The 23,160-nt window shown below is 39.4% G+C and overlaps 1 protein-coding gene across 1 annotated transcript in view; it reads left to right on the top strand.

Annotated features, from left to right (window-relative positions):
• The window catches only part of TAB3 (TGF-beta activated kinase 1 (MAP3K7) binding protein 3), a 105,384-nt gene that overhangs the window by 55,404 nt on the left and 26,820 nt on the right, over positions 1–23,160 (top strand). The window contains exon 4 of the mRNA XM_068533702.1: positions 20,401–20,592. Coding sequence (XP_068389803.1) covers positions 20,491–20,592 — 102 coding nt within the window. The 5' untranslated portion in view covers positions 20,401–20,490. The remainder of the gene's footprint in view (positions 1–20,400; positions 20,593–23,160) is intronic.

The following is a 23,160-nucleotide window of genomic DNA, read 5'->3' as shown; positions in this document are numbered from 1 at the left end:
TCTTTAATCTATTTTGAGTTTGTTTTTATATATGGTGTGAGAAAATGTTCTAATTTCATTCCTTTATATGTAGCTGTCCCATTTTCCCAATACCACTTATTGAAGAAACTGTGTTTTCTCCTTTGTCATAGATTAATTGACCATGTGTGTGTGGGTTTATTTCTGGGCTCTCTCTTCGGTTCTGTTGATCTATGTGTCTGTTGCTTCCCTGGCTTTCTCTTGATTTCCATTTGCATGGAACACTTTTTTCCATTCTCTCTCTTTCAGTCTGTGTGTCTTGAAATCTGAAGTGAGTCTCTTATAGGCAGCATATATATGGTTCTTGTTTTTGTATCTGTTCGGCCATTCTGTGTCTTTTGATTGGAGAATTTAGTCCATTTACATTTAAAGTAATTATTGAGGGGCTTCCCTGGTGGTGCAGTGGTTAAGAATCCGCCTGCCAATGCAGGGGACACGGGTTCGAGCCCTGATCCAGGAAGATCCCTCATGCTGCGGAGCAGCTAAGCCTGTATGCCACAACTACTGAACCTGTGCTCTAGAGGCCATGCACCATGATTACTGAAGCCCGCATGCCTAGAGCCCGTGATCCACACGCCACAAGAGAAGCCACCACAATGAGAAACCCATGCACCACAACGAAGAGTAGCCCCCGCTTGCCACAACTAGAGAAAGCCGGCACGCAGCAATGAAGACCCAATGCAGCCAAAAATATAAATAAATAAATAAAATGAAATAAAGTAATTATTGATAGGTATATACTTACTGCCATTTTGTAAGTTGTTTTGGGGTTATTTTTGTGGTTATTTTTTGTTCCTTCTTGTTTTCTCCTACCCTTTGATTTGATGACTACCTTTAGTGTTATGTTTGGATTCCTTTCTCCTTTTTGTGTTCTATCTGTTATAGATTTTTTGGTTTGCGGTTACCATGAAGTTTATATATAGCTATCTATATATATACATGATTGTTTCAAGTTGCTGATCTCTTAATTTCAAATGCATTTTAACAACCCTTTATTTTTACTCATCTCCCCCCATAATTACTGTTTTTGACATATTATTTTACATCTTTTTGTTTTTGTATCCCTTATTGAGGATATAGATGATTTTACTACTTTTGCCTTTTGAACTTCCTACTAGTTTTGTACTTGGTTGATTTACTACCTTTACTGTATATTTGCCTTTACCAATGAGCTTTTTATTTTCATAATTTTCTTTTTTTTATTGAAGTATAGTTAATTTACAATGTGCTAATATCTGCTGTACAGCAAAGTGACTCAGTTATAAACATATATACATTCTTTTTTATATTCTTTTCCATTATGCTTTATCCCTGGAGATTGGATATAGTTCCCTGTGCTATACAGTAGGACCTTGTTGTTTATCCATTCTAAATGTAATAGTTTGCATCTACTAACCCCAAACTCCCTGTCCATCCCTCTCCCTCCCCCATTCCCCCTTGGCAACCACTGGTCTATTCTCTATGTCTGAGTCTGTTTCTGTTTTGTAGATAGGTTCATCTGTGCCATATTTTAGATTCCTCATATAAGTGATATCATATGGTATTTGTCTTTCTCTTTCTGACATATTTCACTTAGTATGATAATATCTAGTTGCATCCATGTCACTGCAAATGGCATTGTTTCATTCTTTTTTATGGCTGAGTAGTATTCCATTGTATATATGTACCACATCTTCTTTATCCATTCATCTGTCAGTGGACATTAAGGTTGTTGCCATGTCTTGGCTATTGTGAATAGTGCTGCTGTGAACATAGGGGTGCATGTATCTTTTTGAATTATAGTTTTGTCTGGGTATATGCCTAGGAGTGGGATTGCTGGATCATATGGTAATTCTATTTTTAGTTTTCTAAGGAACCTCCATACTGTTTTCCATAGTGGCTACACCAACTTACATGCCTACCAACATTGTAGGAGGGTTCCTTTTTCTTCACACCCTTTCCAGCATTTGTTATTTGTAACATTTTTAATGATGGCCATTCTGACCAGTGTGAGGTGGTACCACATTGTAATTTTGATTTTCATTTCTCTGATAATGACATTGAGCATTTTTTCATGTGCCTACTGGTCATCTCTACGTCTTCTTTTTTATTTTATTTTATTTAATTAACTAATTTATTTGGCTGCATCAGGTCTTAGTTGCGGCATGCGAGATCTTTGTTACCGCCTGCGGGATCTTCGTTGTAGTGTGCGGGATCTTTTTAGTGGCGGCATGCGAACTCTTAGTTGCAGCATGTGGGTCTAGTTCCCTGACCAGGGATCAAACGTGGGCCCCCTGCATTGGGAGTGTGGAGTCTTAGCCACTGGACCACAAGGGAAGTCCTTGTATGTCTTCTTTGGAGAAATGTCTATTAAGGTCTTCTGCCCATTTTTCAATTGGGTTGTTTGTTTTTGTTGTTGTTGAGTTATATGAGCTGTTTGTATATTTTGGAAGTTAAGCCCTTGTCAGTTGCATCATTTGCAAATATTTTCTACTGTTCCGTAGGTTGTCTTTTCATTTTTATATGGTTTCCTTTGCTGTGCAAAAGCTTGTAAATTTGATTCGGCCCCATTTGTTTATTTTTGTTTTTATTTCTATTGCCTTGGGAGACTGACCTAAGAAAACACTGATTCGATTTATGTCAGAGAATGTTTTGCCTATGCTCTCTTCCAGGAGTTTTATGGTGTCATGTCTTATATCTAAGTCTTCAAGCCATTTTGAGTTTATTTTTGTGCATGGTGTGAGGGTGTGTTCTAACGTGATTGATTTACATGCAGCTGTCCAACTCTCCCAACACCACTTGCTGAACAAACTCTTTTCTCCACTGTATAGTCTTGCCTCCTTTGTCAAAGATTAATTGACCATAGGTGTGTGGCTTTATTTCTGGGCTCTCTGTTCAGTCCCATTGATACGTATGTGTTTTTTTGGTACCAATACCATACTGTTTTGATTACTGTAGCTTTGTAGTATTGTCTGAAGTCTGGGAGGGTTATGCCTCCTGCTTCGTTTTTTTCTGTCAGGATTGCTTTTTCAATTCTGGGTCTTTATGTTTCCATATGAATTTTTGGATTATTTGTTCTAGTTGTGTGAAAAATGTCATGGGTAATTTGATAGGGATTGTGTTTAGTCTGTAGATTGCTTTGGGTAGTATTGCCATTTTAACAATATTAATTCTTCCAGTCCAAGGGCATGGGATATCTTTCCATTTCTTTGAATCCTCTTTAACTTCCTTTATTAATGTTTTATAGTTCTCAGTGTATAAGTCTTTCACCTCCTTGGTCAGGTTTATTCCTAGGTTTCTTTTTTGTTTTTGTTTTTAGTGTGATTTTTGAAAGATACTGTTTTTTACATTCCTTTTCTGATATTTCATTGTTAGTGTAAAGAAATGCAACTGATTTCTGAATGTTAATCTTGTATCCTGCTACTTTGCTGAATTCATTTATCAGATCTAGTAGTTTTTCTGTGGTGTCCTTAGGGTTTTCTATATATAGTATCATATCATCTGCATATAGTTACAGTTTTACCTCTTTCTTTCCAATTTGGATACCTTTTATTTCTTTTTCTTGTCTGATTCCTGTGGCTAGGACTTCCAATACTATGTTGAATAGAAGAGATGAGAGTGGGCATCCTTATCTTGTTCCAGATTTTAGCGGGAAGGCTTTCAGCTTTTCACTGTTGAGTATTATATTGGCTGTGGGTTTTTCATAAATGGTTTTTATTATGTTGAGATATGTTCCCTCTGTACCCACTTTGTTAAGAGTTTTTGTCATGAATGGATGTTGAATTTTGTCAAATGCTTTTTCTGCATCTATTGAGATGATGTGGTTGTTGACTTTTCTTTTGTTAATGTGGTGTATTACATTGATTTGCATATGTTGAACCATCCTTGTGAACTTGGGGTGAATCCCACTTGGTGGTGGTGTATGATCTTTTTAATGTATTTTTGGATTCGGTTTGCTAATATTTTGTTGAGATTTTTTGCATCTATATTCATCAAAGTTATTGGCCTGTAATTTTGTTTTTTGGTGATATCTTTGTCTGGTTTTGTTATCAGCGTGATGGTGGCTTCATAGAATGTCTTTGGGAGTGTTCCCTCCTCTTCAGTCTTATGGAAGAGTTTGAGGATTGGTATAAGTTCTTCTTGGTATGTTTGGAAGAATTCCCCAGTCCAGCCAACTGGTCCAGGACTTTAGTTTGTAGGGAGTTTTTTAAAATTACAGATTCTATTTCACTTCTAGTGATTGGTCTGTTCAAATTATCTGTTTCTCCTTGATTCAATTTTGGTGTGCTGTATGTTTGAAGAAAGTTGTCCATTTCTTCTAGGTTGTCAAATTTGTTGACATATAATTGTTCTTGGTATTCTCTTATGGTTTTTTGTATTTCTGTGGTATCAGATGAGATTCCTTCTTTTTCATTTCTTATTTTATTTGCATTCTCTCTCTTTTCTTTTTGGTGAGCGTGGCCAGAGGTTTCTCAATTTTGTTTACCCTTTCAAAGAACCAGCTCTTGGTTTTCTTGATTTTTTTTTTTCTATTGTTTTTTTAATCTCTATTTTATTTATTTCCTCTTTGATCTTTATTATTTCCTTCCTTCCGCTGACTTAAGGTTCTGTTTTTTGGTTTTTCTTGAATTTTTGAATTTTATTTATTTTTTTATACAGCAGGTTCTTATCAGTTATCCATTTTATACATATTAGTGTATATATGTCAATCCCAATCTCACAATTCATCACACCACCACCACCACCTGCCACTTTCCCCCCTTGGTGTCCATACGTTTGTTCTCTACATCTGTGTCTCAATTTCTGCCCTGTAAACCAGTTCATCTGTACCATTTTTCTAGGTTTCACATATATGTGTTAATATACGATATTTGTTTTCATCTTTCTGACTTACTTCACTCTGTAGGACAGTCTCTAGATCCATCCACGTCTGTACAAATGACCCAATTTCGTTCCTTTTTGTGGCTAAGTAATATTCCATTGTATATATGTACCACATCTTGTTTATCCATTCGTCTGTCAGTGGGCATTTACGTTGCTTCCATGACCTGGCTATTGTAAATAGTGCTGCAGTGAACATTGGGGTGCATGTCTCTTTTTGAATTATGGTTTTCTCTGGGTATATGTCCAGTAGTGAGATTGCTGGGTCATATGGTAATTCTATTTTTAGTTTTTTAAGGAATCTCCATACTGTTCTCCACAGTGGCTATATCAATTTACATTCCTACCAACAGTGCAAAAGGGTTCCCCTTTCTCCACACCCTCTCCAGCATTTATGTTTCTAGATTTACCGATGATGCCCATTCTCACTGGTGTGAGGTGATACCTCATTGTAGTTTTGATTTGCATTTCTCTAATAATTAGTGATATTGAGCAGCTTTTCATGTGCTTCTTGGCCATCTGTATGTCTTCTTTGGAGAAACGTCTATTTAGGTCTTCTGCCCATTTTTGGATTGGGTTGTTTGTTTTTTTGACATTGAGCTGCATGAGCTGCCTGTATATTTTGGAGATTAATTCTTTGTCAGTTGCTTCGTTTGCAAATATTTTCTCCCATTCTGAGGGTTGCCTTTTGGCTTGTTTGTAGTTTCCTTTGCTTTGCAAAAGCTTTGAAGTTTCATTAGGCCCCATTTGTTTATTTTTGCTTTTATTTCCATTACTCTAGGAGGTGGATCAAAAAGATCTTGCTGCGATTTATGTCAAAGAGTGTTCTTCCTATGTTTTCCTCTAAGAGTTTTATAGTGTCTGGTCCTACATTTAGGTCTCTAATCCTTTTTGAGTTTATTTTTCTGTATGGTGTTGGGGAGTGTTCTAATTTCATTTCTTTACATGTAGCTGTCCAGTTTTCCCAGCACCACTTATTGAAGAGTCTGTCATTTCTCCATGGTATATCCTTGCCTCCTTTGTCATAGATTAGTTGACCATAGGTGCGTGGGTTTATCTCTGGGCTTTCTATCCTGTTCCATTGATCTGTGTTTCTGTTTTTGTGCCAGTACCATATTGTTTTGATTACTGTAGCTTTGTAGTATAGTCTGAAGTCAGGGAGTCTGATTCCTCCAGCTCCATTTTTTTTCCCTCAAGACTGCTTTGGCTATTTGGGGTCTTTTGTGTCTCCATACAAATTTTAAGATTTTTTGTTCTAGTTCTGTAAAAAATGCCATTGGTAATTTGATGGGGATTACATCGAACCTGTAGATTGCTTTGGGTAGTGTACTCATTTTCACAATATTGATTCTTCCAATCTGAGAACATGGCATATCTCTCCATCTGTTGGTATCATCTTTAATTTCTTTCATCAGTGTCTTATAGTTTTCTGCATACAGGTCTTTTGTCTCCCTAGGTAGGTTTATTCCTAGGTATTTTATTCTTTTTGTTGCAATGGTAAATGGGAGTGTTTCCTTAATTTCTTTTTCAGAATTTTCATCATTAGTGTATAGGAATGCAAGAGATTTCTGTGCATTAATTTTGTATCCTGCTACTTTACCAAATTCATTGATTAGCTCTAGTAGCTTTCTGGTAGCATCTTTGGGATTCTCTATGTATAGTATCATGTCATCTGCAAACAGTGACAGTTTTACTTCTTTTCCGATTTGGATTCCTTTTATTTCTTCTTCTTCTCTGATTGCCGTGGCTAGGACTTCCAAAACTGTGTTGAATAATACTGGTGAGAGTGGACATCCTTGTCTTGTTCCTGATCTTAGAGGAAATGCTTTCAGTTTTTCACCATTGAGAATGATGTTTGCTGTGGGTTTGTCGTATATGGCCTTTATTATGTTGAGGTAGGTTCCCTCTATGCCCACTTTCTGCAGAGTTTTTATCATAGATGGGTGTTGAATTTTGTCAAAAGCTTTTACTGCATCTATTGAGATGATCATATGGTTTTATTCTTCATTTTGTTAATATGGTATATCACATTGATTGATTTGTGTATATTGAAGAATCCTTGCATCCCTGGGATAAATCCCACTTAATCATGGTGTGTGATCCTTTTAATGTGTTGTTGGATTCTGTTTGCTAGTATTTTGTTGTGGATTTTTGTGTCTATATTCATCAGTGATATTGGGCTGTAATTTTCTTTTTTTGTAGTATCTTTGTCTGGTTTTGGTATCAGGGTGATGGTGGCCTCATAGAATGAGTTTGGGAGTGTTCCTTCCTCTGCAGTTTTTTGGAAGAGTTTGAGAAGGATGGATGTTAGCTCTTCTCTAAATGTTTGATAGAATTCACCTGTGAAGCCATCTTGTCCTGGACTTTTGTTTGTTGGAAGTTTTTTAATCACACTTTCAATTTCATTACTTGATTGGTCTGTTCATATTTTCTATTTCTTCCTGGTTCAGTCTTGGAAGGTTATACCTTTCTAAGAATTTGTCCATTTCTTCCAGGTTGTCCATTTTATTGGCATAGAGTTACTTGTAGTAGTCTCTTAGGATGCTTTGTATTTCTGCGGTGTCTGTTGTAACTTCTCCTTTTTCATTTCTGATTTTATTGATTTGAGTCCTCTCCCTCTTTTTCTTGATGAGTCTGGCTAATGGTTTATCAATTTTGTTTATCTTCTCAAAGAACCAGCTTTTAGTTTTATTGATCTTTGCTGTTGTTTTCTTTGTTTCTGTTTCATTTATTTCTGCTCTGATCTTTATGATTTCTTTCCTTCTACTAACTTTGGGTTTTGTTCTTCTTTCTCTAGTTCCTTTTGGTGTAAGGTTAGATTGTTTATTTGAGATGTTCCTTGTTTCTTGAGGTAGGATTGTATTGCTATAAACTTCCCTCTTAGAACTGTTTTTGCTGCATCCCATAGGTTTTGGATCGTCGTGTTTTCATTGTCATTTTTCTCCAGGTAATTTTTGATTTCCTCTTTGATTTGTTCAGTGATCTCTTGGTTTTTTAGTAACGTATTGTTTAGCCTCCATATGTTTGTGTTTCTTACATTTTATTCCGTGTAATTGATTTCTAATCTCACTGCGTGTGGTCAGAAAATATTTTTGATATGATTTCAGTTTTCTTAAATTTACTGAGGCTTGATTTGTGACCCAAGACGTGATCTATCCTGGAGAATGTTCCGTGCACACTTGAAAAGAAAGCATAATCTGCTGTTTTGGAGTGGAATGTCCTATAAATATCAATTAGATCTATCTGGTCTGTTGTGTCATTTAAAGCTTGTGTTCCCTTATTAATTTTCTGTTTGGATGATCTGTCCGTTGGTGTAAGTGAGGTGTTAAAGTCCCCCACTATTATTGTGTTACTGTCGATTTCCTCTTTTATAGCTGTTAGCAGTTGCCTTATGTATTGAGGTGCTCCTATGTTGGGTGCATATATATTTATAATTGTTATATCTTCTTCTTGGATTGAGCCCTTGATCATTATGTAGTGTCCTTCCTTGTCCTTGTAACATTCTTTATTTTAAGGTTTATTTTATCTGATATGAGTATTGCTACTCCAGCTCTCTTTTGATTTCCATTTGCATGGAATATCTTTTTCCATCCCCTCACCTTCAGTCTGTATGTGTCTCTAGGTCTGAAGTGGGTCTCTTGTAGACAGCATATATATGGGTCTTGTTTTTGTATCCATTCAGCCAGTCTGTGTCTTTTGGTTGGAGCATTTAATCCATTCACGTTTAAGGTAATTATCGATATGTATGTTCCTATGACCATTTTCTTAATTGTTATGGGTTTGTGCTTTAGGTCCTTTTCTTCTCTTGTGTCTCCCACTTAGAGAAGTTCCTTTAGCATTTGCTGTGGTGCTGAATTCTCTTAGCTTTTGCTTGTCTTTAAACTTTTGATTTCTCCATCGAATGTGTATGAGATCCTTGCCGGGTATAGTAATCTTGGTTGTAGGTTCTTCCCTTTCATCACTTTAAATATGTCATGCCACTCTCTTCTGGCTTGCAGAGTTTCTGCTGAGAAATCAGCTGTTACCCTTATGGGAATTCCCCTGTATGTTATTTGTCGGTTTTCCCTTTTTGCTTTCAGTAAATTTTCTTTGTCTTTAATTTTTGCCCATTTGATTACTATGTGTCTCGGCATGTTTCTCCTCGGGTTTATCCTGTATGGGACTCTCTGCACTTCCTGGACTTGGGTGGCTATTTCCTTTCCCATGTTAGGGAAGTATTCGACTATAATCTCTTCAGATATTTTCTCGGGTCCTTTTTCTCTCACTTCTCCTTCTGGGACCCCTATAATGTGAGTGTTGTTGCGTTTAATGTTGTCCCAGAGGTCTCTTAGGCTGTCTTCATTTCTTTTCATTCTTTTTTCTTTATTCTGTTCCTTGGCAGTGAATTCCACCATTCTGTTTTCCAGGTCACTTACCCGTTCTTCTGCCTCAGTTATTCTGCTATTGATTCCTTCTAGTGTATTTTTTATTTCAGGTATTGTATGGTTCATCTCTGTTTGTTTGTTCTTTAATTCTTCTCGGTCTTTGTTAAACATTTCTTGCATCTTGCAACGTTTCTTGCCTCCATTCTTTTTCCGAGGTCCTGGATCATCTTTACTATCTTTATTGTGAATTCTTTTTCTGGAAGGTTGCCTATCTCCACCTCATTTAGTTGTTTTTCTGGGGTTTTATCTTGTTCCTTCATCTGGTACATAGCCCTCTGCCTTTTCATCTTGTCTATCTTGCTGTGAATGTGGTTTTTGTTCCACAGGCTGCAGGATTGTAGTTCTTCTTGCTTCTGCTGTCTGCCCTCTGGTGGGTGAGGCTATCTAAAAGGCTTGTGCAAGTTTCCTGATGGGAGGGACTGGTGGTAGGTAGAGCTCAGTAAATCTTTAATTCACTTGTCTGCTGATGGGTGGGGCTGGGTTCCCTCCCTGTTGGTTGTTTGGCCTGAGGCGACCCAACACTGGAGCCTACTGGGCTCTTTGGTGGGGCTAATAACAGACTCTGGGAGGGTTCATGCCAAGGAGTACTTCCCAGAACTTCTGCCAGTATCCTTGTCCTCACGGTGAGACACAGCCACCCCCCGCCTCTGCGGGAGACCCTCTGACACTAGCAGGTATGTCTGGTTCAGTCTCCCCCGGGGTCACTGCTCCTTCCCCTGGGTCCCGATGCACACACTGCTTTATGTGTGCCATCCAAGAGTGGAGTCTCTGTTTCCCCCAGTCTTGTTGAAGTCCTGCAGTCAAATCCCACTAGCCTTCAAAGGCTGATTCTGTAGGAATTCCTCCTCCTGTTGCCGGACCTCCAGGTTGGGAAGCCTGATGTGGAGCTCAGAACCTTCACTCCAGTGGGTAGAGTTCTGTGGTATAAGTGTTCTCTAGTTTGTGAGTCACCCACCCAGCAGTTATGGGATTTGATTTTATTGTGATTGCACACCTCCTACCATCTCACTGTGGCTTCTCCTTTGTCTTTGGATGTGGGGTATCTTTTCTGGTGAGTGCCAGTGTCTTCCTGTCAATGATTGTTCAGCAGTTAGTTGTGATTCCGGTGCTCTCGCAAGAGGGAGTGAGAGCACGTCCTTCTACTCCGCCATCTTGAACCAATCCCCCCAGGTTTTGTTTGTTCTTCTATTTCTAATTCTTTTAGGTGGTAGGTTAGGTTGTTTATTTGAGATTTTTCTTGTTTTTTGAGGAAGGCCTGTATCCCTATGAACTTCCCTTAGGAACTGCTTTTGCTGTATCCCAAAGATTTTGTATGATTGTGTTTTTATTGTCATTTGTCTCAAGGTATTTTTTAATTTTGTTTTTCATTTCGTCATTGACTCACTGGTTTTTGTTTTTGGTATTTTTTAATTAATTAATTAATTTATTTTTGGCTGTGTTGGGTCTTCGTTGCTGTGCGCAGGCTTTCTCTAGTTGCAGCAAGTGGGGGCTACTCTTTGTTGCGGTGTGCAGGCTTCTCATTGCGGTGGCTTCTCTTTGTTGCAGAGCACGGGCTCTAGGCGTGTGGCTTCAGTAGTTGCGGTGTGTGGGCTCAGTAGTTGTGGCTCGCGGGCTTTAGAGCGCAGGCTCAGTAGTTGTGGTGCACGGGCTTAGTTGCTCTGCAGCATGTGGAATCTTCCCAGACCAGGGATCAAATCCGTGTCCCCTGCATTGGCAGGCAGATTCTTAACCACTGCACCATCAGGGAAGTCCCGACTCATTGGTTTTTTTAGTAGCATGTTGTTTAGTCTCCATGTGGTCTTTGTTTGGTCATTTCTTCTCTTGCGGTTTTTTTCTAGTTTCATGCCATTGCGGTCAGAGAAGATGCTTGAAGTAATTTCTATACTCTTAACTTTGTTGAGGTTAGTTTTGTGCCCTGGTATGTGCCCAGTCCTAGAGAATGTTCCATGTGCACTTGAAAAGAATGTGTATTCTGTTTTTTTGGATGTAATGTCCTGAAAATATCAATTAAGTCTAACCGTTGTATCATTTAGGACCTCTGTCGCCTTATTGATTTTTCTGTCTAGAAGACGTGTCCATTGATAATGAGTGGGGTGTTAAAGTCTCCTACTATTATTGTATTCCCTTCAATTTCTCCATTTATGTTTGTTAGTATTTGTTTTATGTGTTTGGGTGCTCCTATATTAGGTGCATATATGTTCACGAGTGTAAGATCCTCTTCTTTTGTTGATCCTTTTATCATTATGTAGTATCCTTCTTTATCTTTCTTTATGGCCTTTGTTTTCAAGTTTATTTTGTCTGATATGAGTATTGCGACTCCTGCTTTCTTGTCATTTCCGTTTGCATGAAATATTTTTCTTCATCCGCTCACTTTCAATCTCTGTGTCGTTTGCCCTAAGGTGGATCTCTTATAGGCAACATATTGTAGGCTGCTGTTTTTTTTATCCAGTCTGCCACCCTATGTCTTTTGATTGGAGCATTCAGTCCTTTGACATTTAAGGTAATTATTGATACATATGTGTTTATTGCCATTTTAACCCTTGTTTTCCAGTGGATTCTACGTTTCTTCTTTGTTCCTTTCTTTTTCTTTCTGTTTTTCTTTTTGTGGTTTGATTTTTTGCTTGTGTTCTCTTCTTTTTGGTTTTTGTGAATCTACGGTATGTTTTTGATTTGTGGTTGCCCTGTTTTTCAGGTATGTTAATCCCTTCCTATATCTGCTTCTTTTCAACTGATAGTCATATAAGCTCAAACACATTCTAAGAAAAAAAAAAGAATCTACATTTTTTAACTCTCTTTCCCCACATTTTATGATTCTGATGTCCTTTTTTACATCTTCATGTTTACCCTTTTGCCGTTCCTTCTGTTTATCAACACTTTCACAAATAGGTTTTTTTCCCCCTTTTTGATCTGTATACTGGCTTATTTAAGTAATTTAGTTTCCAATTGTGATTTACTCCTTCCTAATATCTTCTTGCTTCTTTTCTATTCAGAGAAGACCTTTCATTATTTCTTTTAGGATAGGTTTAGTATTGCTGTATTCTTTTGGTTTTTGCTTGTCTGAGAAATTCTTTATCTCACCTCCTATTCTAAATGATAATCTTGGTGGGTAGAGTATTCTAGGTTGCAGATTTTTCTCTTTCAAGACTTTGAATATATTTTGCCACTCCCTTCTGGCCTGCATTGTTTCTGTAGAGAAATCAGCTGATAGCCTTATGGGGGTTCCCTTGTAATTGACTCTTTGTTTTTCTCTTGCTGCCTTTCGAATCCTCTCTTGAACCTTGGCCATCTTTATTACGATATGTCTTGGTGTAGGTTGGTTTGGGTTCATCTTGTTTGAGAACCTCTGTGCTTCCTATAGCTGGATATCTGGTTCCTTCTTTAGGTTTGGGAAGTTTTCAGCCATAATTTCTTCACATACATTTTCAATCCCCTTTTCTCTTTCTTCTCCTTTTGGAATCCCTATTATGCTTAGATTGGCATGTTTATGTTATCCCATAGGTCTCTTCTGTTGTTTTCTTTTTTTTCATTTGGCTTTCTGTGTGCTGTTTTGATTAATTTCCATTCTTCTATCTTCTAGATCGCTTATTCTTTCTCCTGCATTATTCATTCTGCTATTCGTTGCTTTTAGTTCAGCTTTTGTCTTGGCAGATGAGTTTTCTCATTTTTCTTGGCTCCTTCTTATAGTTTCCAGGTCCTTTTTACAGTAATCTGCATTTCTGTTGATAGCCTTTCTTAATTCCTTTGGTATTTTTCTTACCTGTTTTTTTGGACTCAGTGTCTATTAGACTGAAGAGGACTGTTTCATTGTTTGTTCTTTCAGGGGAATTCTCTTGGTCTTTTAACTGGGAGTAGTTCCTCTGCTTCTTCCTTTTGCTTATATTTCTCTTACTCTATGAGTTTAGGAGGACAATTAGCTCCTGTAGTTTTGGAGGGTCTTATATGTGGCAGTATCCCCGTGAAGCTTGTGTGGGTTTAGTATCTTTTTGGCCTGAGGGCTGCTTTTGCTTTGGATGCTTGCTGTCTCTTTCCTCAGTATGTGCTAGCTGTTATTCCCTTGATGGGGGTGTGAAGGTGAGTGGCCTGCGCATGCTCCCAGGAATGCGGGGACAGTGGTTGGTGTCTGCTCACGGAAGTTTCGGTAGTGGCAGCAATCAGCACCCACCTCTGGAGTCTGATGTGGCAGCGGTGGCTCGTGCCCACCCCAAAGCTTGTGCAGGCAGTGCCCTATTGCCTGAGAGTACACACGGAGAAAGAAGCTCCTATGGTGGTCCTGCCCCTTTCCTTGCGTGCCCCCCAACAATAGCACCTTGCCTCTGTGGCAGGCCCAGTCTTCTTCCCATACTCCCTTGGTTGTGGCATATCACACCCTAGCCCTCTCAGGCTGTCTCCACACAGCCGACCTGAGTGCTCTCCCCAGGTCTGACCTCTGAAGTGCGAGCCTCAGCACCCAGCCCCCGCCTGCCCCAGTGTACGAGCATCTCAGGCTGGGGAGTGCTGGGTGTTGGCACTGACCGTCTTTGCAGGTCTCACTCCGCTTTGCCTTCTGCAAACTGGTTTCTCCGCTCTCTTCTGAGGCTCCAAAGCTCCGCCTCTGTCCCAGATGATCTTCCCGCCAGTGAGGGGACTTCCCAATGTTTGGAAACATTTCCTCTTTCACAGCTCCCTCCCAGGGGCTCAGGATCCCTCCTGATTCCTTTCTCTCTCTCTTTTGTTTTTTTTCTTTTTTAGTTTTGTCCTACTCAGTTACATGGAGATTTTCTTGTCCTTTTGGAAGTCTGAGGTCTTCTGCCAGAGTTCAGTAGGTGTTCTGTGATAATCGTTCTGCACGTAGATGTATTTTTGATGTATTTTTGGGAGAAGGTGAGATCCACGTCCTACTCCTCCGCCCATCTTGATCTGATCCCATCTTTTCATAATTTTCACGTTTCTAGATGTGGCCTTTTCTTTTTCTCTTAGAGAAGGCCCTTTAATGTTTCTTGTAAAGCTGGTTTGGTAGTACTGAACTCTTTTTTAGCTTTTGCTTGTCTGTAAAACTTTTGATCTCTCCATCAAACGTGAATGAGAGGCTTGCCGAGTAGAGTATTCTTGGTTGTAGGTTTTTCCCTTTCGTCACTTTAAATACATCATGCCACTTGCTTTTGGCCTGCAGAGTTTCTGCTGAAAAAACAGCTAATAGCTTTATTGGAGTTCCCTTGAATGTAACTTCTTGCTTTTTCCATGCTGCTTTTAATATTCTATCCTTGTCTTTGATTTTTGCCAGTTTAATTACATTGTGTCTTGGTGTGACCTCTGTGGGTTCATCCAGTTTGGGACTCTTTGCTTCCTGGATCTGGATATCTATTTCCTTTCCCAGGTTAGGGAAGTTTTCAGCTGTTGTGTCTTCAAACATGTTCTCTGCCCCTTTCCCTCTGTCTTATCCTTCTGGGACCTTTATAATACGAATGGTTAGTATGCTTCATGATATCTTAGAAGTCCCTTAAACTGTTGTCATTTCGTTTTATTCTTTTTTTTTTTTTTAATCTGTTCAGCTCAGTGATTTCCACTGCTCTGTCTTCTGGCTCGCTGATCCATTCCTCTGTATCATTTAGTCTACTATTGATTTCTTCTAGTGTATTTTTCATTTCAGTTACTGTAGTCTTCATTTCTGTTGGTGGTTCTTTATGTATTCTAACTCTTTGTTAAACTTCTCACTGTGTTCATCCATTCTTCTCCCGATTCTTTGATTAACTTTATGGTCAGTACCTTGAACTCTTTATCAGGTAGATGGTTTATTTCCACTTCATTTAGTTTTTCTTCTGGGGTTTTATCTTGTTCCTTTGATTGGAACATGTTGCTCTGTTGACTGCCATTTTTATTTCTATGTATCTGGTAGGTTGGTTATGTTTCCCAACCTTGGAGAAGTGGCCTTTTGTAGGAGACATCCTAAGTGTTCCAGCAGTGCACTCCCCTCTGGTTACCAGAGTTATTATTCTCTAGGGGTGTGGGCTGTGTGGGTCCTTCTGTTGTGACAGGCTGACTATGTCATTTTGCTAGGTGTGGCTGGCTCCTGGTCTGGTTGGGCACCAGGTCCTGCTTTGTGCAGTGGTTGCCAGCTGCTGGTTGGGTGGGCCGGGTCATGAGGCAACTGGCTACAGAATCCCAGGTGTCCTAGGGCTAGTGCTGGCTTACTGGTGGGCAGACCCATGTTCAGGGGTGGGTAGTTGTGGGGCCGGGGTTCCCAGATCTAGTGTCAGCCTGCTGGTAAGTAGGGCCGGTTCTTGACTCGACTGGCTGCGGGTTCTGTGGTGTCCAAAGCTGGTGCTGGCCCACTGGTGAGTGGGGCTGGATCCCAGTGGGGCTGGCTGAGGGGCTCAAGTTGTCTCAGAGCTGTTGTTGACCTGCTGGTGGGTGGGGAAGGGGCCTAGTGGGTCCTGTGGCTACTGCTGCTCTGTTGGTAGGTGGGGCTGCATCCCCACCTGGTTAGTTGCTTGGCCTGAGGCATCCCAGTACTGGTGCAGGGATTGTGTGGGATCCTGTGGCTCATAAGCTAGATGGAGAATTCCAAAGTGATGCTTGCCAACAACAGTGTCTATAAGATAGAACAAGCTCCCCAAAATGACTGCCACCAGTGTCTGTGTCCCCAGGGTGAGTGCCAATTGCCTCCTGCCTCTCTGGGAGACTCTTCAAGGTCAGCAGGTGGGTCTGACCCAGGCTCCTTTCAAATTACTGTTTCTGCCCTGGTTTCTGGAGCGTGTGAGATTTTGTGTGTGCCCTTAAGAGTGGAGTCTCTGTTTCCCACTGCCCTTGGTTCTCCGGAAGGAAAGCCCTGCTGGCCTTCAAAGCCAAGTGTTCTGGTGGCTCGTCTTCCCAGTGCAGGATGCCAGGGCTGGGGAGCCCCATGTGGAGTTCAGACCCCTTGCTCCTTGGGGAGAATCTCTGCAGTTGTAATTCTCCTCCTATATGTGGGTTGCCCACCTGGGGGTCTGGGTCTTGAGTATACTGCAACTCTACTTCTTCCACTCATCTTGTTGTGGTTCTTTCTTTATATCTTTAGTTGTAGATCTTTTCTGGTAGATTCGTGACTTTCTTATCAATAGTTGCTCTGTAAATAGTTGTAATTTTGGTGTGCCCATGAGAGGAGGTGAGCTCAGGGCCTTCCTACTCTGCCATCTTGTTGTAAGTCCTTTCCCTTTGTGCTTTTGTAACTTGCTCCCTCTCTCTGTGCGCATGTGTGTGTGTGCATGTTTGTATATATGCACATATATACATACATTTGATTTTTTTTCCTGAACCATTTGAAAGTAAAGTTGCCCTTTACTCCTAAATGCTTCATTGCCTAATTCCTAAAAATAGGAATATTCTCGTATATAACCACAGCACAATTACCAAGTCAGTAAATTTATTAAATTCAATAAATTTAACATTGGTAGAATACTTTTCCTAATGTACCGTCCACATTTCAGTTTTGTCAATTGATCCATTCATTTCTTTATAACATTTTCTGCATTTAGTATAGAATCCAGTCTGAGATCAGTCATTAGATTTAGTTGTCATGGTTCTAGTATCTCCTTTAATCTTTGATTTTTCTAGGCTTTGTCTTTTATGACATTGGCATTTTTTTAAGATGACATTTTCACCTTCCCACTCCCTGCTTTTTATTTTTAATAGAACATTTCTCATTTTGGTTTTGTCTTTTTTCATGAATAGTTTCAGATTACGTATTCCTAACTGGAATATTATAAAGTGATATATTCTTCTCATGGTATCACATCTGGAGGTGTGCGCTGTCCATCTGTCCCTCATTGGTGATGTTAATTTTGATTATCCAAGATGTTGTTTGATTTATCCACTACATAGTTAAATTTTCCCTTGCAGCTAATGAGCAGTTCTCTGGGGAGACACTTTAAGACCATTAATATAGCCTAACTTCATCCAAATTTCCCCCTAGATTTAGCATCCATTGATGATTCTTTACTGAAGTAGTCTGTACTGTGATGGCTGCAAAATGATGATTTTTCCAGCTGCAGCACTTCCTGCACACATTTACCAGTTGGATTCCACTAAGCAAAAGCCCTCCCTTCGCCTTTATTTGTGTATGTGTGTATTTAACTATTTATTATTGGGCTAAGGACTCATGGGTTCCGCTTTTCTACAGGCCTATAATTCATTACTGTCTTTAATTGTTTTGGTGCTCAAATTGTCACAGATTTGGTCAGTGGGAGCCTCTTCAAGCTGACTTTCAGGTCCTTGTAACAAGCTCCCATCATTCTTTGAGTACGTCCCCACTCTCTGGCATAACACATTCTAGGTGGAGCTACAGTTCTACATGTGAGACCTTCAGATACACAGGTGGCTCCAGTATAGTGTGTTTGGTGCTCCTGTGAGGATAAGCACAGCCTGCTGTGGAAGCATAGTGGAGGGTCCTTTAGCCCAGAGTAGGTGGAGGAGAGTTACGGCAGCCGGACTAAGTTGGGGGGTGGTGGTGACTGTCCAGTGGAAGCCTCCTTAGAGGAGGACGTGCCACCAATACTGACATGTACGGTATCAATATGGCTCGGAGAAGCAGTGGGAGGGAGGAAGATAGAAAAGTATCTCAGGCAGATGGATGATCATGGGCTAATGCCCTGAGAGGAGGCAGTGTGGGACATCCATGCACAGGATCACACATAGCTCTGTTTGGTTGAGATTAGAAAACAGATACTCTGGCTGTGATGTGGGGGAAGGCAAGACCTGAGGTGGGAAGAGCAGCAGGAAGTTGCTGGTATAATGTTGATGAGAACAACATTCAGACATGCCTTGAATAATAGTAACTAATGCTTCCTGACTTATTACTGTTTGCCTTTTAAATTTTACTACAACCCTGCAATTACTTCCATTTTAAATATGAAGCTTCAAAGGCTTAAACGTTGAGTATCTTTCCTAGATGCTACTAAATGGCAGAACCAGGGTGCACACCATCACCCATTTGTTTTAATATTCTTGTTTAGTTGGTTGTGCAAGAATGGGAAGTCAAGGAGCACACTCTGGTTTCTGGTTTTGTTAACTGAGTGAATAGTAGTAACATTCATAGAGAGAACACAGTGTTTGGGGAAGGATTGTGGCAAGGAGTTCCCTTTTGTACATATTGACTAATGTCTTTGGGTTTATCCAGATGGTGCTGTGTGTAGGCAGTAGACTCTATGTGTCTGGAGTCTTAAGAGAGAGCATGCATGGTGCTTAATAGTAATTTGGGAATCATCAGCCTTTAAATGTTTTTGAAACCTTAGTAGTGGACGTCATCACTGGGCACAAGGATGTAGAATGAGAAGAGGAGGCGGCTTAGGGCCCAAACCAGGCAAACATTAATGTGACAAGAGAGGTGGGAAGAAACCAGGCTAGTGTGATGTCATAGAGGCTGAAAAAAGGAAGGAATGATCTGTAGTGTCAGATGCTGCAAAGGTCAAGGGGCATAGGAACCAGAAGATAAATCCTCTGAATTTAGCAGCAGAGAGATGATGAAGAGAGTATGTCAGTGGGAACAGTGATTTGAGCCAGATTAGAGCAGACTAAGGAATGCATTGCAGGGAGCAGAATTGTCTACGGAGGCCAGAAAGCCTATATATGTATGTGCGTATTGCAAGTTATCTTTATTCTTTTCCCATATTTTGATTTTTCTTTAGATTCACTAGATAATCCTCCATGTTGATGTTGGAAGTCACTAAAGCAGTCCCTAATAGCTATTTTTACCTGTGGTTAGGCAGAGTCTTATCCATAGGGGCTTTGTTGCCACCTTGTAGACACAAAGAGTGTAATTACTCTTGACAGTCTTGGCTTAGAAGGAAGAAAAGAGAGAGCTCGATGCCCAGTAAAAGTCAAGAGATGGCATGCAAAATGAAATTCCCTGCTTATAATGAAAGTCAAATTTGAGATTACATGGTATTTATTTTTTAATTATATACCTAATTATAAAGCAGCGAAAGTAATTCAGTATTTTCCTGCAGCATTTTAAGGTTTTAAAATATTCTCTGTAGTTCTGTACATTGCCCCAGGTAATGGTATTATTTAAAGTTTCAGGGCCTGTTTGCAAGAAACGGATTTGGTGTGGGATGACCCTCCCTTATTGTGTGTGGTTTAGACTTGCATCTTAAAATCATGATTTCTGTGCATCTTATGAAGATGCAGGTGTTTACTTCTCAGTCTTAAAAATATTTTACCATCTCATGAGTGATCACAGCAGAAATATTATGAGATTATATGGTATATATACACTGTACATTTTTTCCCCTTATAAAAATGGGAGCGATAGATTAAAAAATGGGTCAGTTAATTGATCCTTGATGGTGCCACTTGATTTATGATTTCATTATTACTTCACTAGCTGCCTTTATTTACATGGGTGCTTAACTTGACTAATACCAGTGAGATTGGGGGTCACTTGCCTCTACTCAAACTGTGCCCCCAAATCCTGACATCTTTGCACCTGTGCCAGTTGCACCAGAACTAGGTGAAACCTTAGCTAGGCAAGTCTGGCTACTGATGGACCACCAGCATCATCTTTGAAAACAAAGGATTCTGCATTTCCATTTTTGTTTGCCCAGTAGTTTCATTTAGACATTGGGTTTGCTTTACTCAGACTTCAAATTCAAGCCTTTTGGCTTCAGAGTAGAGGGAGAATGTAAGGCAAACAGGACATGTGTGGTTTGTGGTGTTATTATCAATTCCTGTTGCCTGATTTTATTACTTCAGACATCAAAATGATTATCCCACTTTAGAGGAGTGATGTGATGGCCCTTAGGAAAACATGAGTGATTATACATAAGTAGGATTTCTCAAGACTTAGAAAAATATGGTTGCCAAATAATAATACTCTGTATTTTTAATCTGGCTGCTGCTTTTTTCATTTTTGAAGCATTAAAATGGAACTGAAGGTTTGGGAATTTTGTTGTTGTTGTTTTTAAGCCAGTGATTAAGCTATATATTACATCAGAAAAATCTTTGGCTAAGTAGAATTTGTCCATTTTCCAACTTTAGAATTTGGTATACTTATTTTAGATTGCTCATTTTAATGTATTGATGGTTTCTATTTGAATAAAGTGAAATATGTAATTAAATTTAACCATACTTTAATTTCTTTTAATAGAAAATGACTGCAGTATTGGAAGATCATTACTATTGGAAGACCGATTAGCATCCATTTCATAAGAGAAGCTTGACCACCATTTGCTCTGGCATGGCGCAAAACAGTCCACAGCTTGATATGCAGGTTCTCCATGACCTCCGACAACGTTTCCCTGAGATTCCAGAGGGTGTGGTGTCTCAGTGCATGTTACAGGTAGATTACCCACCAATGATAGTGATATTAAGTTCCAGTTTTCCTTATTAGAGGTGACTTTGTGTTGTAGTGACTAGAACTCAGTTAAGTTTTCTTGTTTATGTTGGGGGAACATTTAGAGCAGGATTTCTCAACCTTGGCACTGTCGACATTTTGGGCTGGATGTATTGTTTGTTGTGGGGTCTGCCTTGTGCATTGTAGGATGTTTAGTAGCATCCCTGGCTTCCACCCACTAAATGCCGTTAGTATCCCTGCAGTTGCGACAACCAAAAATGTCTCCATGGGAGACAAAATCTCCATGTTCCATGGGAGGCACAGTCTCCCCCATTGAGAACCAGTGATTTAGAGAAAAGAATAAAGGCATGTAGCAAAAAGAAAGATTCTTCATGCATTTCACTTCTTAAATTTTGGGGGTTGTGTCATCAGTCCCCAAATCCTTAGAATTGAATTCTGAATTTCAAATTTATCATTATAATTTCTTAAACTATATACTTTTTTAGCCTATTTTTTAAAGTTTTTAGAAAGTTCCCTCCCTTTCTTACTGTTTTTCTAGTTAGTAAATGCTTACTAATATCTAATTTTAAGTGGAAGGCTACTTTCTTTAGTTTAATCACATTACTTTTGTCTTGTTGTCTTCTATTGAAATAAATCTTTCATCTCTGATAGAACGTGTCTTCCCACTTAAGGGGCCACAGAGAAATAGGCCTAACACTCCCCCTGTTGAGTTTTGCATCATCCTTCACAGAATCGCAGTGTGGTTTGGGTTACAGCACTTCCCTAGTTGGTTGACTTTTGGGAGCAGTATTTCTATCCTGCCCACTGGACTTCCTTACACGATCAGTTCAAACTCTATGTTACTGCATAATATGCAAGCTCTCCCTTACAGTGTGAGCTGCTCAGGATATAATGTAAACCTATATATAGTTGAGGTTAATTGCAAATAGAGACTCATAGATCAGTGGTGGTAACAGAGGTGCTTCCTTTGTTTGCAAGCCCTTCTACTAGGTCTCGTTTTTGTGTTATAGCTTGTCTTTATTTTTTCTAACATAACATTTCCAGTCTGAATCTCACTCTTTACTTTAGCCCCATTTTGGTCTCTGGTAGAGCAAAGGTACTTCCCACTGGAGTGAAACCCTTCTAGTTTAAACCAACTTCCTAGCAGTTACCTTCCTAACTTATTCTAGGGCCCCACCTTGTTTTTTTAACTTAATTTTATTTAGCCCTTTATTTTTTCAAGGCTTATTGTCTTCGTTTTACTAAATTGAGAGAATGGAACTTTAAATTCAACTCAGTGAACATTTGTTGATAACTTACATTGTCCTAAGTCTTTTACTTTTTTGTTCCTTTGGGATTAGTATTGTTTATCAGTATGGACACTTATCACCTGCTGGCTCTGGAAAGTTTCTCTTTTTGCATTAAAATATATAAGACTCAGTAGTTTGCCTTTTTTCCCCTTTTTTAAAAAAAATTTATTTATTTATTTATTTATTTATTTGTATGTATGTATGTATGTATGTATGGCTGTGTTGGGTCTTCGTTTCTGTGCGAGGGCTTTCTCTAGTTGCGGCGAGTGGGGGCCACTCTTCATCGCGGTGCGCGGTCTCACTATCGCTCACTATCGCTCTCACTATCGCGGCCTCTCTTGTTGCAGAGCACAGGCTCCAGACGCGCAGGCTCAGTAATTGTGGCTCACGGGCCTAGTTGCTCTGCGGCATGTGGGATCCTCCCAGACCAGGGCTCGAACCCGTGTCCCCTGCATTGGCAGGCAGATTCTCAACCACTGCACCACCAGGGAAGCCCCTTTTTTTCCTTTTAATTGAAGTATAGTTGATTTACAATGTTGTGTTAGTTTCAGGTGTACAGCAAAGTGATTCAGTTATACATAGACATATATCCATTCTTTTTCAGATTCTTTTCCATTATAGGTTATTACAAGATTTTGAATACAGTATAGTTCCCTGTGCTATACAGTAGGTCCTTGTTTATCTATTTATCCCAAACTCTTTATTTATCCCTCCCTCCCTCTCCAGTAGTTTGCATTTAATACACAAGCTTTAAAGCCTCTCTCTAGGTTATCATCCCCCAGTTTAGGACCAGTTTTTAGGGATATGATGCTTTATTGGCTCAGTCCTTTCATGAGTGTTCACATATGTCTTCTTAAAACTTCTGACCTCTTTATCCAGCTAAACAATTTTTATTTCTTTATTCTTCATATTTACTGTTTGATAAATTTTTTATCCTTTTTTTTTTCTTTTTAAGACATTTAGCAGGTCAGATATGACACTTGAATCTACTGTGGTGGTATTTTTAAAATACTTCCATAAAGATAATACTTAAATATCTTGTATTTGTGTCTTTAGATTTTTCTTCCTAAGAAAATGTACTCAGCTTGTCACTGTAGACATACATTTGAATAGGCTGACAACTCCAACTTTGCATCATTTAAATTTGTATCTTTTTTGTGGCAGTACTGAATTAGGCAACCTAATTCAATGTAGAAAACATGAAATTTTAGTATAATTAATAAAAATGTCAAATAGTAAAGTGTTACTGCTTAGGTTTCAAATA

This window comes from Eschrichtius robustus, chromosome X, assembly GCF_028021215.1.
Source record: "Eschrichtius robustus isolate mEscRob2 chromosome X, mEscRob2.pri, whole genome shotgun sequence".
Classification (NCBI taxonomy): Eukaryota; Metazoa; Chordata; class Mammalia; order Artiodactyla; family Eschrichtiidae; genus Eschrichtius; species Eschrichtius robustus.
This window is presented reverse-complemented; position numbering and strand designations above follow the sequence as displayed.